This window comes from Lepidochelys olivacea (assembly GCF_965140295.1).
Source record: "Lepidochelys olivacea isolate rLepOli2 genome assembly, chromosome: 1".
Taxonomy (NCBI): domain Eukaryota; kingdom Metazoa; phylum Chordata; order Testudines; family Cheloniidae; genus Lepidochelys; species Lepidochelys olivacea.
The window spans coordinates 207,610,220-207,625,422 of record NC_140411.1 but is presented as its reverse complement, the minus strand read 5'-3'; the positions used below and the strand labels follow the sequence as shown (position 1 = coordinate 207,625,422).

At 41.5% G+C, this 15,203-nt stretch overlaps 1 protein-coding gene across 5 annotated transcripts in view; it reads left to right on the top strand.

Annotated features, from left to right (window-relative positions):
• Window positions 1–15,203, top strand: part of GSK3B (glycogen synthase kinase 3 beta) — a 268,723-nt gene that overhangs the window by 183,559 nt on the left and 69,961 nt on the right. For all 5 annotated transcript variants that reach the window (XM_084635608.1, XM_084635606.1, XM_084635609.1 and 2 more), the window contains exon 7: window positions 3,215–3,312. In XM_084635608.1, the coding sequence (XP_084491734.1) occupies window positions 3,215–3,312 (98 nt within the window). The remainder of the gene's footprint in view (window positions 1–3,214; window positions 3,313–15,203) is intronic.

Below are 15,203 nucleotides of genomic sequence, written 5' to 3'. Positions count from 1 at the left end.
TGGTCTCCATGACAATCAAACCATACCTGCCCATGAATAGGTTTGCTACGATGGCCAGCCTCAGTACCATGCTACAACAGAGCTACAAACCACAGCAAGGAGTTCTCTTCAACTCCTGGGCCGTGTGGCAGCCAGTAAATTCGTAACGTCCCTGGCAAGACTGCACTCCTGATGTATTCAAGCCTGGCTTTGGTCTGTCTATGCCCCTCAACAAGTACAAACTGTTCTAGTGGGTGTCAATACCTCAAAAGTTATTTCTTTCATTTGGGGTTCCACGGAGAGAGATCTTTTTATGACATTGTCCGATGCAGATGATTCTTCTTGCGGGGGCATAGTATCAGCTTGTTGGGAGATGCCCTCCTTACCCTTGGCCTCTGCTCTTGGTCTTGCTCTTTGCTTATCCCCCAAAACTTTTGCTCCTCAAGGTCTTGAAATGAGAGATTGGTAGCCATCTTCATAGTACCATCGTGGCTTCTCGCAGTCTGATTCCCTCACAAAGAATGAAAGGATACCCAGTATCCACCCAGAGATTGTTGAAATGGGTGACATCTTGACCTGTTGTGAAGCCTTGGAGGTGCGTCTTTCACCAAGGGTGATTGCCCATTCCACTAAGGCTTGGTATACCTCTGTGGTCTTATTGAAGTACATATCCGTCTCAGACATTTGCAGTGGCACTTTTCCCAGCATTTTACTATTGTGCATGCATCTAGAGTTGACATGGCCTTCGGTGATGCTATTCCACAGAGCATACTGAATCTACCTCCTCAGCACCCTCCTCCATAATTGGAGTACCGCTTGTGAATCTTCTGATGTGGAGCACTCAGAGGGAGAAGGAGAGGTTGCACAATAATTGGCGTTCTTCTAGATGTCTTGTTCCTATGGGTTCTCCACTCCCCTGTGGGCCCTTCTTCCTTTCAGTTTTGGGGTTATACTCTCTGGACTTTGTGGTTGAGAAGGAACTGGAGAAACAGCAGCAAGCCTGCCCTATATACCTTTGTACCAGAGCATGAGGGTGTGTAGGACACAAGTGCAGACCTACAGACACTGCTTACAGAAATCTCCAATCAAGAGTGCATGGGCACATCCTGACTGCAGCACCCCTAAGGACAAAATGTCTCGAAGAACTCCATTTACTCTGTACAGGAAGTAATCTCTCCTTTGGCTGTTACAAGGTCAAGTGAGGTTATTTGTAAGTAAATAAAAATTTGGTACAGTGATGTTTAGCCCAAAGGAAACCATCTGCTATAAGTTATCATACTTCTGTGTATCTGGAATGTAGCTAAGGTCTAGTTGCAGCACATGGTATATGACTGAAGATAAATTGGTGAGTAGTCAAAGACAGTTGATGTTGAATTCATTAAGCCATCTTCTAGTATATACCTGATAGTTCCATGGGCCACCTGACTAGTTTGCAGGGCTCCATTCTGTAGATTGGGGATGGGTCAAACCATGAGTGCCTCTTCTTCTGTGCTTGGGAGTTGGGATTAGTAGGAGAGAAGAAACTGTAAATTTATATAACATAGCTGTCTTTCAGCTGAGCTATAAGATGTTTGTGATCACTTGTCATTGGCCATTGAAGCCCACACGGCATTCTTTTCACAAATCCTGATGTTATGGTTGTGTTCCATCTCTAACTTCATTACATCAACCTATGTCCCCCAAATGCTGCATATGAAATTTTTATTCACTTTGACTGAGACTGTTGTGAGAAATTGCTGTGTGCTTCTAAATTGCTGTCACCTTCTACCCCAGAGGCAACTGCATTTCAGGCATGGGTGTGTCATACCTGTGCAGTATAGGTAAAATTTACAAAGGAGCCTGTCACTTAGGCACTTTTGAAAATATTACTTGTGGGATAAAAAACAATATAAGATATTGGGATGCCAAATACATTTTTAAGCTTTACACTTTGTGTTTAATCTCCATTGTATATACTGTCTTAGAAGCTTAAAATAGAATTTCTTTCCTTATAGATCTTGAGTATGTTCTCTTCCTCCGTTTTTTCCATTAATTTCCCTACTGTTTTTCTACTTGAACTTAAAATTGCTGTGGCTTTTTGTATACGTTCTTCTTTGTACAAGAGCTTCAATGTCAATACAGTTTTGGAAACTGGGTTTGAGTAGTGAATTCCAGCTGTAGAGGGGACACAAGCAGAAAGCATATTGTCTTGCTGTCTAACACTTATGATTACATTAAATACTTTAGAGGGAAAGGTGGATATTTTAAGAGGTTTTTTTTAGAATTTAGGTTCCCCAACAGAATTCTTCAGATAATGTTTGTAAATTTCTCTGAAGTTTGAAAGTTCTTAAAGTTTTATAATACCAATATAACCATTTCAAAGTGGGTGAAATTTGGAGCTTAAATTTTGTGCCAATACAGTCTGAGTCTGCTGTCCTTGCACAGCCCAAATTCTCTTTGATTTAAAGCTAGCACTATTTGCAGCTCTGATTCATCTTTTTATATATGTAAATTTTATATTATATATATAAAATGACGCAACAGTGAGTCTGTACTCCTAGATTAAAAAAACAACAAAAAGCATCACCTGTCCTTTGATAGAAAATGTCTTTACACACTCGGTATGTATAACATGTATGACTAAAGATATGATATGATAGTAATCACTAACAGGATATGAGTAATCACTAATATTTCAGTTAATATATTCTGTCTGTGTGTGGGTGGGTGTTAATATGTACTGATTGATGGACTTTTTTTTATAAATTTTATATCTCTGATTCTACCAGAGGTTCTCCATGTCTTCACTGTTTGTCTTTTGGATATAAAGTCTGAATGCTCTTGATTAACTTGATTAACTATATCTTCTACAGAACCAAACGCAGAGTAATATATTAAATGGGTTAAATTTAATGTGTTATATATCTGTTATATATATATAAACAGGATATGAGTAATCACTAATCTTTCAGTTGATACACCCAAAGGGATCAGGAATATGTATATATTCTGTGGGTGTTAATATGTACTGATAGATGGACTTTTTTTATAGATCTTATCTCTCTGGTTCTACCAGTGGTTCTCAGTCTTCATTGTTGGTCTTTTAGATATAAAGTCTGAATGCTCTTGATTAATTGTATCTTGTACAGAACCAAACACGAAGTAATGTATTAAATGGGTCAAATTTGATATGATATATAGTGATATATATGTATAACATCTTTCACTGAAATACTTTTCCGCCTTTTCTCTTCAGATGTGTGGTCAGCAGGATGTGTATTGGCAGAACTGTTACTTGGACAACCAATCTTTCCAGGCGACAGTGGTGTGGATCAGTTGGTGGAAATAATCAAGGTATGGAATTCAAGTTACTCTTGGGTCACCTCCTCGCTCCTTGAACATAGATATATTGCACACAAAAACTAGGTTAAAATAACATTATTAAGACTGCAAAGTAAATCACTTGAAAGTTAGAATTAAGGTTCTAGTTCCTTATGTGATCTCTCTCCTTTCCCCTCCCCTCCACTGTCTTCCAGGCTCCTCATCCAATCTCTCTCCCCTCTTACCTCATCCGTGGCTCCTTATCCCAGTCTGTTCACTCCGCCTGGCCCAGCCCAGAGCAGCTGAGAGCAGCAATTACAGGGGAAGTGCTTCTGTCCCCCACCCCCAATTAGCCCTGCACTGGAATATGCTTAGTCACTCTTGTGGGGATGTCAGTTGCACAGTCTGGCCATAGGTAGGAGCTGGTAAGTGATGGAGCCTGGTCATTCAGCTGGTAGGGGTGGTGCACTGGCAATCTCGTCAGCACTTGGAGTGTGCTCTAGTGTGCTCAGAGAGAATGAAGTCTTCAGAGATTTTAGCTGCTAAAATCAAAGTCTGTTCTGAGCATGTGCAAACTGCAGTTTTTCATTGGCTTGTAGCTTGGTGAGATTTAGGTGGATTTTCATGATAGCAAAAATAATTCAAAGCATGGGGGGGTCTTTGGGCATTTCAAGGAAAAGATCTCCATTTTTTAACACGAGCAAAACCTATTTTTCCCTAGCCTTGTTCATGGAAATGGTTGAACCCTTTTGGCTGAAATTTTCCAAAAAAGATTGGCCTATAGCTGACTCCTGGCATGGAAAATTTCAGCCCAGACCGTTACTTTTGTCAGGTTATAAGCAACTTAAAACAGGATCTTTAGTGGGAAGCTTCGGGCAATCTTAGTAGGAGATGCTACCAGCCCAGCCTATAACACAATTAGAAAAAAGTAAAAATCTAGATAGAACAGATTTGCCTGCTGTCTTGTAGCACCTTAGTCTGTGATCATGTCATAACTCACAAGTTAAACGGGTTTAAGCTGGGTCAGTACTTGCAAAGAAACCTCAAAGGAAAACTTGGGAGACTCTGAGAAGTGTTGGTGATTCCTTGAGTGGTAGGTTCCTTTTTAATTGTACTGAAACAGTGTCCTAGTGTGGTGTAGTGCTTCTCACAATGCCATTCTTTTGGATGAGATGTAAAATTTACAGTTGCAAACATTTGTGATCATTAAAGGTACAAAGCATTGCTTGCAAAAAGTTGTGGTATTTGCTCTGGAATCCCTAGGTCCCTAAATTTGGCTGGGTCCCTAAATTTCCCCCTGTAGTTTCATAAATATGGTGGTATTTACACTTTGCCCTAAACTGTTATGAACAGCTAGTATGGTCTGCTCCCTAATCCACTTTATTCATCAATGAAATGATTAAGTGATTATTGTCTGTATATCAATATAGAGTTTATTCAGGAGTAAAGGTATTATGTAAATTTAAGATCATTTAATTGTACATCAGGGTGACATAGTCCAAAAAGTCACATCTCACTCCCTTAGAAATCTGGTTATTTCAATAAAATAGATCTATCTGGAGTTAATGAGTGTGCTTTGCCTTGCCTTTGACTTGGTTCTGAGCAAGTGGAAGTATAGTATTTAGAAGAAAGATGTACTCTGGTTGACAGGCTGTCTGCCAACCGGAGTTCATGGATTGGCATAGTGCTTGTGTAGTTATTTTTCATTAATTGTACAGTATCAGCCAGTCAGTACAGGAAGTGTTCGTCCATGACTCATAACTGTACAGAATCCATGTAGAGACACTGTGGGTGAGGAAATAGCTTTTATTGGATCAGCTTCTGTTGGCAAAGAGACAAGCTTTCGAGCTACATGGAGCTCTTCTTCAGGATCCATATATTCAATTTGGCTGAGATTATTCTGTTTTAGCATAATTTAGTATAAACACAAAGGAAGAAGAGAAACAATTTAATAAAATTGTCACTGCATGTAGACCTTTTACAGATTTTAAACACCACTTTCATAAATTTTATCCTCATTTTTAATTGACAGATCCATAGCTGAATATAAAGAGTACTGGTGTTAACTGTTTTTTTCTATCATAGTTGGAAGAATGTGCACTCTGGAAGCTTGGACTTTCAGTGAACTGTATTTGAGGTGGTTTTCCACTTGGCAGAAGTAGGTTCCTGGAGCTTTGCTCTAACTGTGGACATGGAAATCCTGAATGATTATTATTATTAGGTGAAAATCAAAAAAGGGTACATGGCCCCCTAGATATGCATATTAACAATTATACATGCAGGTTAAATGCAAGAGATACTCCACTGTGTAGTAAATCCTGAGATATTCACTTGAGAAGACACAGTGTCTTGAGAAGACTTGAGAAGACTCTCTACACAGTTTCAGCCAGATATGAAGATTCCCTGACTATTCTGCAGAAGGAGGCATCCCTTTGTTTGTGCCTTTGAGGAAAATATGTGAGCAGTACATGTTAAAAAGAAAGTGTGTACTTCCCCTCTCGTCACTATTGTAACTAATGCTCATACTAGAAAATCCACATTCACATTAAAAATATACATTCATCAGATTGAACTAAAATTGAAAGGATATGAACACTCATGCCTCAGGTATAAACCAACCACTAAAATGATGGATTGGGAAGAAGTTTTGTCCATTGTGGGATTTCTTTGTACCCTTTTCTGAAGCATTTGTTAATGGTCAACGTCAGGAACAAGGTATTTGATTAGATGTACTAGTCTGATCCAGTATGGTAATTTCCTTGTAAAGAACAGAAGGGATTGTATGGTGTGTATGCTAAAGAGAAAGCTGTCCTGCTAAAATTCAAGATGAATGTGATAGCATGGCTCAAGCACGTCCATCAGCCTAGAAATGGGGCTGATGAAGGTTATACAAATATACCTGTATCAATAGCAAGCAATTTTGACAAGTGGATAGAAGAATAAGTGAGACCTGTTTTACCTTGAACAATTTGAGGGTTTCTCATAAGAATTTGACTAGCAGTTAGAAAACCTAAAACAATCGAACGGGTTGCTGAGTTGGCAGATTAGTATGAGACCCGCAGGTGCTTGAAGGTATGAAGGTGAGGATAGTGTAAAGTTTAAGGGGTAGCCTGCAAATTGTTCCTGAACCAGACCATCTTCAGACAATCACCTGAAGAAGCAAATGGACACTTTAAGGAGAGTTTGTGCTGGTTGCCCAACCCAGAAAAGCCAGGGATGGCGGGTTCTGAGACTAGTACCCATACCTCTGTTGTATGCATGTGAGTGAGATAAGTATTACTATTACCATAGGCAGACTTGGAAACTGAGGCACATAGTCCTGACTCCAGATTCACTCCTCTAATCATAAACCAACACTTCCTCTGTATTTTCAGACGTTCATAACTTTATTTCAAAAAAATTTTTTGCAAACTTCTCTCAGTAGGCACATGTAGTATGATGATCTCAGTGAAGAACATAAAATTTACAAACAAACGCACCCATTCCAGTACTGGATGCTGACATCCGGGAGTAGGCAACAACAGAGGGACAGCAGCAACCTCAGTCCCTGCCTAAAGAATTGTTGCTAGATGAGGACATGACACTGGTTGATGACTGTAAGGATTCCAGAGCCTTCTGTCCCAGGTCATGGAGACCTGGACATCAAAACGACAGTAATCCAAGAAAGGTCTCACAAGCTATTGGATTAAACTGAGCCCTACAAGCCCAGCCGGGATCGCTCTCCTGATCAATGAGGGTTTCCTTGAACCAGCAAAGGGGCTGTGGCAGACTTTGGCCACTCTCTCTTCCACAACTAAATTTGTGGAAGAGAGGTACCAAGTGTCTTCGAAAGAAACCCGATCCACAAAAGGCACCTTGAAGGAAAAAGACCCAGGAAACTGGACATTTTGAGGCACAGGGCACGTTTCTTTACCTCAGTGTAGCTCTGCATTATGAATTACTAGGCCATGTTTGCAAAATATAACTTTATCTGGGATGGGAGAGTCATCCTTTTAATGTCCAAAAAATTCTACAGGAAAACAGAAAAGAACCGAATGAGATCATAGGGTCATGGACACATCCAACACACCTGTGAGGTCAATGGCCAATGCCCGTGGCTGTCACCATGAGCAGGTTTTCGTGGCTGCTTAACATCAGGCATCCAGAAAGAGGTACAAAGCTTCATCACAGATCTGCTCTTTGGGTGGATGGAGTTCTTCAGCACCAGAACAGATGAACTGCACCATTCACTGAAAGATTCACAGGTCACATTAAGATCCCTGGGGATCTATACACTATCTCTTTACCAAAAATGATGCAATTACCAGCCTCAGTAGGATGCTATCCTATTTCCAGAGTAGGTAGCCTGAGTACCTGCCAAGGAAAAAACCTCTCAATTCTAGGAGATATGTCTGTCATCGTCATACTCAGTCATTCACCCTGCACCATCACAGAGGCAACAGGTTTAATGGATATATCAGGAGCCTCCTTCGCCTTTCCCCTGGGCTTGGTTTGCTATCAGAGAAGTGGATGTTTGGACATCTTTCACTCATGGCTACCCTTTTCATGTCTACTCTTTATACTTCTGCACAAACCTCTTCCCTATCCCCTTCAGGGGTCCTTCTGATGAGAGCCTATCACAAAGAGAAGTGGCCTCATTGCTCTCTCTAGAAGCCATAGGAGAGCTCAGAAGTACAAGGGTCTTAAGGGGCTTTTATTCCTGATATTTCCTCATTCCAAAAAAGAAGGGGGGGTGGGTCTTTGTCCTGTCCCTGGCCTGAGGAGACTGAACAAGTGCGGGTGCAGCCTTGAATTCAGAATGGTAATGCTTGCCTCCATTATTCTCTGCAGGTTCAAGACTGGTTCATGGCTCTTGTCTTACAGGATCCATACTTCCACATAGCCATCCTCCCAACCCACTGGAAGTACTTCAGGCTCTCAGTAGAGCCAAATCACTATCATTATCAGAGGTGCCATTCAAACTCTCAACGGCACCAGAAGTAGAGATGAGCAAATAATTGATTATTTTGATTCTGTTGCCAAACCAAAAAATCCAAAGAAAATTTTTTCATTTAGAACCAAAACTGGAGGTCTGTTTTTTGCCAAAGCAAAACATTTTTAAAACTGTGTTAATGTCGAAATGAAATGTTTTGAACATCAAATAGAAATATATTCTAAATGAAATGTTGAATCAAGTAACTTATTTCAGAACGGTTTGTTTTGATTTTTTTTTTTTAAATGAACTGTTCCCAAAATCAGTCTTGTGGGGTTTTTTTGGTTTTGATTGGGCAGGAAGGGTGTTTTTTGTGGTTTGTTTTTTTTTTTTGCCAAAACTATTCACTGGAAGAAAAAAAAATCACTTCACCCTAATCAAGAGTCTTCACAAAATGCCTAGCGGTGGTAATGGCACACCTTTGAAGACAGAGCATGCACATCTACCCTTACATGGAAGATAGACTGATCAGAGCAGGAGGCAGCAGTGAGTCTAAGATATGCAAAGTCTCTGTTTGCCTGACTGGGCCACCTTCAGCTATGAAAATATCACCTCTTTTACCATCATAGAAGATAGGAGCTATGATCTGATTTCAGATCAGAGAGCACAAACCTGTCTGGGGACAAGTTTATGTCACTGCAGTCACTACTACTCAAGACAAAATCAAACCTGTCTATAACCGTATAAACTTGGCTAGGAGTATTAGATGATACATTGATGTGCATGCACATGACACTGCTTGCCAGACTTCATATGTGGCCCCTAAAACTCTGGCCTAGACCAGTCTACTTTCCGCCCTGTCACCAGATGGACAGGAAAGTCTTGGTGTCACCTCACATCCTTGCAGAACTGTAATGGTGGTTAGAGATTGTATACGGAGGCATATGATTCTCAGCCTCCACTCTGACAAGGACTTTGATTGTGGATGTGTTAGGGACAGCGGGGGTGAGAAATGCCTGGACCACCTATAAGCACAAGGGGCCTGGTCCACAGAAGACAACCTAGGACTTCACATAAATGTCTTGGAACTCAGAGACAAAAGAGTGAGTGGACTCCAAGCACTTACAGCTGACCCTCCCTACATGATATTTCATAGGTACCTCACCCGAAGTTCCCTCCCAAGGTAGTCTGAGTTCAGTTTGAGTTAATCAGTTAACCTGCCTGTCTTATTCCTGAAGCCCCACACTGTATCAGGAGAAAAGTTACATTTTATTGGCTGTTTCCAGAGCCTTACTTTACATTGACAGTCTGTGCAATTTGATTCTGTCTCCCCAATTGTTTCTGGTTGTTGCTGGCAGTTCAATCTCTGGGCCATCTCATCACAAAGAATATCAAAGTGGATATGACAGCGTATCTTGCTGTTACTAGTTGATTGATGTACCTCTCCCAATGAACATCATGGTGGACTCTAGCAGACCACAAGTGGCATTCTCTGCCTGCTTCAGAACCCCGAAATGTCAGTTTCCGAAATATGCCAGGCAGAGATGTGGAGAAACCCACTGACTTTTGTCAAGCATTAAGCATTGGACTTGAATGTCAGGGCAGATGCCAAGTTTGGGAGAGCAATACCACAGTCTGTTGGATATAGCTGAAACCCTTCATCCCAACAGCCAGAGGAGGTACTGCTTTCCGCTCCCCTACAGTGGGGTCCACGCTAACATACACTGAAGAATGAACTTACCTTATAGTAACTGTAGTTCTTGGAGTTGTTGCACTCAGTGTGGATCCCACTATCTGCTTTCCATCCCTAGTTTTGGAGTCCTCAGCTGCCATAGCAAGGGAACAGAATGAGAGTTGCAGCCGCTCTGCCCTTTGTTCTCACATGGGAGTATACGGAGGCTCCGGGCGTATGTGCACTCCTGATAGACACTGCTATTCAAAACAATGCAGTTTTGAATGACTGAGGCACATGTACACCTGCTGTGGGATTCACACTGACTGCAGCATCTCAAAGTTCCATGGTTACTACAGGGCAAATAAGAGTTCGTTCTTCTTCCTGTGAGAGTCATCCTGTGAAACATAAAAGCAAGTTTGTGTTTTTAAAGGAGCAGTTCATTGTCTGAAGGTAAGTCTGTTGCTGCAGTTCCCACATCACCATTAAGAAATCGTCTAAAGAAAAGGAGATCCTCATCTTCTCCAGAAGAATATGACTGTGATAGTGACCTAATCCATTAACCCCGGGTACTGACAGGCCTTCGTCTGTCAGTTTGTAACTAAACAGGAACCACTTACAAGAAAAAGATAATGAAGGGCAAAGTGGTTTTCCCATTCCAGAATTACTAAAATTCCATTCCAAATGGTGCAGTCCAGACTGAAAAAATGTGTTATTAGAGCTTCTCTAAAATTATCTCCATGTGCAATGAGACAAAGCCACCAAGTGTTCTTCTGTTCCCAACCTGGACAGCGACGCCTTGCACTAGCAGCTAGATTACGTCTGTTATAGAAAAACTCACAGTAACTGTCCCCTCTCTTCCAATGCCTCTCAGGCTGGATGGGGAAGAATAATTTTTGTCTGGTATTCATGAAGGAAAATGTTAAAACATGAGAGCTGTAAAGTGTCAGGAATCTAACCAGTGAGTAATTTTATAGTCTGTGACACTTTTACTGAGCTGAGTGCTAAAAATGGATTGCAAATATGATATATGGCTCATACTCAAATATCGAGGTACTATTTTGGGCTCAGTTTTTGAAAAAATAAATATATAAATTCATTTATAGTAGCTAAATGGCGAAGAAAAGCTGCGTCTACCAAAGAAGAAATTGCGGGGAAGAATGTTTTTTGTCTTCTGGATGTGATCCTGCGTGGAGTTAAAGTATGCCATTGGGATGGGCTGTCTGTGCTACAGAACACCTGCTAGCATTGACATGGTTTAAAATTAATCCTTTCTCCCCTTTCATAGAGGAAGTGTTCTGGCATTTCTTGCCATTGTGCAACCCCCTCCCTCAAAAAGTTCAGTTCTTCCTCTGCATAATGTGATCTCCCCACTTTCAGCAATTGCTGGCAGCATAAGATGAACAATTGTGTGCATGTCAACCATGGCAATGAAGCATCTTACTAAATTAGTGTATGGTTGTGCTTGTTTCTGTTAACAAAAGAAATTCATGTTTCTGGTTGGCTTTTTTTTTTTTTTCCCCCTTTCCATTTAATGTTATGGGACTCTGTCAGAGTTGTAGCTTTCTTTCCTCTGTCGCCCTTTCAGATTATTTACTTCAAATTTGATTGTATTGTAGATTGAGATTCCTCCATCCTAAAATCTTTTAATAAGTACTTGGCACATCTCTAGCACCTTTCTTCTGCAGTTCAATTTGTAAACAGCTACTTAATTACACCTTTCAACAAACCAGTATGAGAGTAGTAGTTTTTTCTTGTGAATATTTGTCAGTATAAATCCCCACCTTTAGGAGCATGTGCACTCCTAGAGCAAATCTACACAACTACTTATGTCGATATAACTTACGTTAGGGGTGTGAAAAAGCCACTCCACTGAGCAACACAAGTTACAGCGACCTAAGCGTTGTCAACACTAGCTCTATGTCTGCAGGAGATGATCTCCTACCAGAATAGTTTCTGCCTCTCCCGGAGTTGGAGTAATTATGCCAACAAGAGAACCCTCATGTGCAAGAGTATCAGGAAGTGTCTGTCTCTGCATTTTTATGCAAACTTACTGTCTTCAATACTGCCAAGGCTATCTAGGATTTGAGGCAAAAGGTTCCTCGTATATAGCATGGAAGTTCTAGTATTCCAAATGAATATTGATATTTTCAGAGAAATATTGCTGCATTCCAGTCAGACACCAGTTTCATCTAGGATGTGCTAAACTGAATTTGAAAGAGTTTGGAATATAATCTAAAACTACAAATGGTTCTTTGGAAACAGAGGAGGAAGCTAAATCAAAGTGCTCTGAGTTGATCTATTCTATAAAGATTCTTCACAATAGTTTCTGAGAGCCTTCCAGCAGTGCATTAAGTGACATGACTAACAATTATCACATTTGTCTTATCTCCAGAGGAGGTAAAGTATGTTCAGTGGAGTGTCTTGTTTTTGTCAGGGTTTTTGTTTGTTTTGTTTTTAATGTACATGTTGCTATGTATGCATTAGAGAAGGCAAGATCAAAGAACTGCACCTTGCACTTGGAGTAGAAGGTGGTGAGGTTTGTGATGGTCTTTAGCTCCTGCGGGAGTTCATTCCACAGTCTTGGACAGGCCACTGAGAGAAAGTTCTGTCTCCCACACAGCTAGTGTGTGGTGAAGGATAAGTAGAGCTGTATGTCACCTGCATGTTGCTGGTTCTTGAGTCCGTGTCCTCTGATCAATTCACCTAGTGGTTGTATGTAGACGTTGAAAAGGACTGGAGAGAAAATCGATCCTTTTAGGACTTCATAAACGAAGGGTCTACTGATGGAGTTGCATTTTCCCATAATTACGTGTTGGGTATGTCCCTCCATAAAGAACTCAGACCATTTTAGCACATAACCCTGGATGCCTGCTACCTCTCTCAGGCAAGACAACAATATCTCAAAATCAACCAGGTTTAATGCTGCAGAGAGGCCAAGGAGGGTAAGAAAGGATGTCTGTTCTCTTTCCATTGATAGGAGATCATTCATCAGTGCCACTCAGGGCTGGCCTTACCATGAGGCGACCTGAGGCAGCCGCCTCAGGTGCCAGACTGGGGGTGGGGGCGCCTCTAGAACCCAGAGTGTAGAGAATTGTGTCTGCTGCTGGTGCCTATGTGTTCTCTCTGCTCTAGATGCACAGAGACGATGGAGTGCTGTGCTGGAGGAAGGAGGGCACAAGAGACATAACAGGCAGGCAGGAGAAAAGGTGAGAGGGAATAACAGAAAGTAACAGGAGCTTCCACGAGACAGAGGAGGAGGAGCCTCTTATGATCCTCTCTAGCACCCCCAGGAGCCTGGACTGATTAACACCAGCTTCTTAGGGAGCTTCCTGTTTCCTGCTGCTTCCCTGAACCCACTTGAGGAGAACAGGCAGTCAGCTGAAATAGTAGGAGCCAGTTAGGCCCTTAAGACACTGATATCTTCCGTCACTCAGGCCCTGCTACCAGCCTGCTTCAATTGAGTGTTGAGAGCCACTATAGCCGGCACAGAACAGCAGTCATGACTGAAAGACGAAAACACCCCTCTGGGGCAGCATTCAGAAAAAGAAAGAAAGCAAAGGAAGCTTTTCTATCTAAGCAGGAAAGGAACTCTCTTGAGATACGTAGACACACATGTTCACGGTGAGCCTTCCGGCCCCAGTGAGGATGAGAGTGGTGAGGAGATGTCTGATCTTCCAGTTAGTCAGAGTGCAGGTGACCTGGCAGCTACTGCAGCATCCATATCTCCATCTCAAATGGATGTAACCATGCACATTCCTGAAGAAAAGTGTAGATCAGAGAAGAGTATGGTGGAGGTGCAAGAAACAGCTGCTGCTGAGTTTAGTTCCTTAAGTCTAGATGATCCAGGACTGTGGACCCACTTGAGCAGTAGCCTGAGGGACTTCCTTGTACTGCGTGGGCCACAGCAAGTAAAAAACATCATGTTCCCCAAAGACAACGAAAATAGAAGTTTCCGTCCAACGCATTACTGGCGTGAAATCCCCAGTGGTGACAAAGTTGAGAGGCCATGGCTTATGTACTCAAAAACCCAGAATGCTGCATACTGTTTTTGTTGCAAACTCTTCCAGTCTAATGTTCCAGCCACATTGGGTTCTACAGGAACAAAGGACTGGAAAAATCTGGCTAGAAATCTGGCATGCCATGAGAAGGCAGCAAATCACCAGAGAGCATTCCACAGGTGGAAAGAGCTTGAGATGAGACTAAGGTTAAAGGCCACCATAGATGATCACCATCAAGAGAAAATTGCATCAGAGTCTCTTTACTTGCAAAATGTTCCAAAAAGGCTCATTGCCATTGTAAGAATGCTTGCTACCCAAAACCTTGCACTCCATGCCACTTCAGATCAGCTGTATGTGCCAAACAATGGAAACTTCCTTAAAATTGTGGAACTGATGGCTGAGTTTGATAACTGTACTCCAGGAGCATCTAAGAAGAGTCACCACCCAAGAAATGTACACACACCACTACCTTGGAAAAACTATTCAAAATGAGATCATACAGTTACTGGCAACAAAAGTCAAACAGAAGATTGTGGCAGATCTGAAGTCAGCAAGATATTACACTCTTGTTCTGGACTGCACACCTGACATCAGGTATAGGGAACAACTTACTTTAATGGTGCGTTCTGTAACAACAACAGAACCTAGTGAAAATGTCCCTGCAATGGTGACTGTCAGAGAGCATTTTCTAGAATTTATTGACATTGATGATACTACAGGAGCTGGTATGTCAAATGTGCTTCTTAAAAAGCTGGAAGATAACAGGAATTGCGATAGCTGACATGAGAGGTCAGGGCTACGATAATGGTGCCAACATGAGAGGAAAGAACAGAGGAATGCAGACACAGATCCAAGAGTTAAACCCTTGAGCTTTTTTTGTCCCATGCAGTTCTCATTCATTGAACTTGGTGGTCAGTGATGCAGCCTCAGCTTCTAGTGAGGCTGCTGAATTTTTTAATGTAATTCAAAGCATCTATGTATTTTTCTCTGCATCAACTCATCAATGGCAAATTTTGAAGCAACATCTGGGAACATACTCTCTGACACTGAAACCACTGAGTGCCACATGATGGGTAAGCCGAGTGGAGGTGATAAAACCTATCAAACACCAAATTGGGAACATAGATGATGCTATAGTTGCCATTATGGAGGATAATACTATGACAGGAACTGTTCATGCAAGAACAGTGGCAGAGGGAAATGGAATCACCAGAAACATACATAACTTCAAATTTCTGTGTGGCTTAGTGTTGTGGCATGACATACTGTTTGAAATAAATGTTGTAAGCAAGAGACTCCAAGATGTTGACCTTGATATATCTGAAGTAATGGAACAACT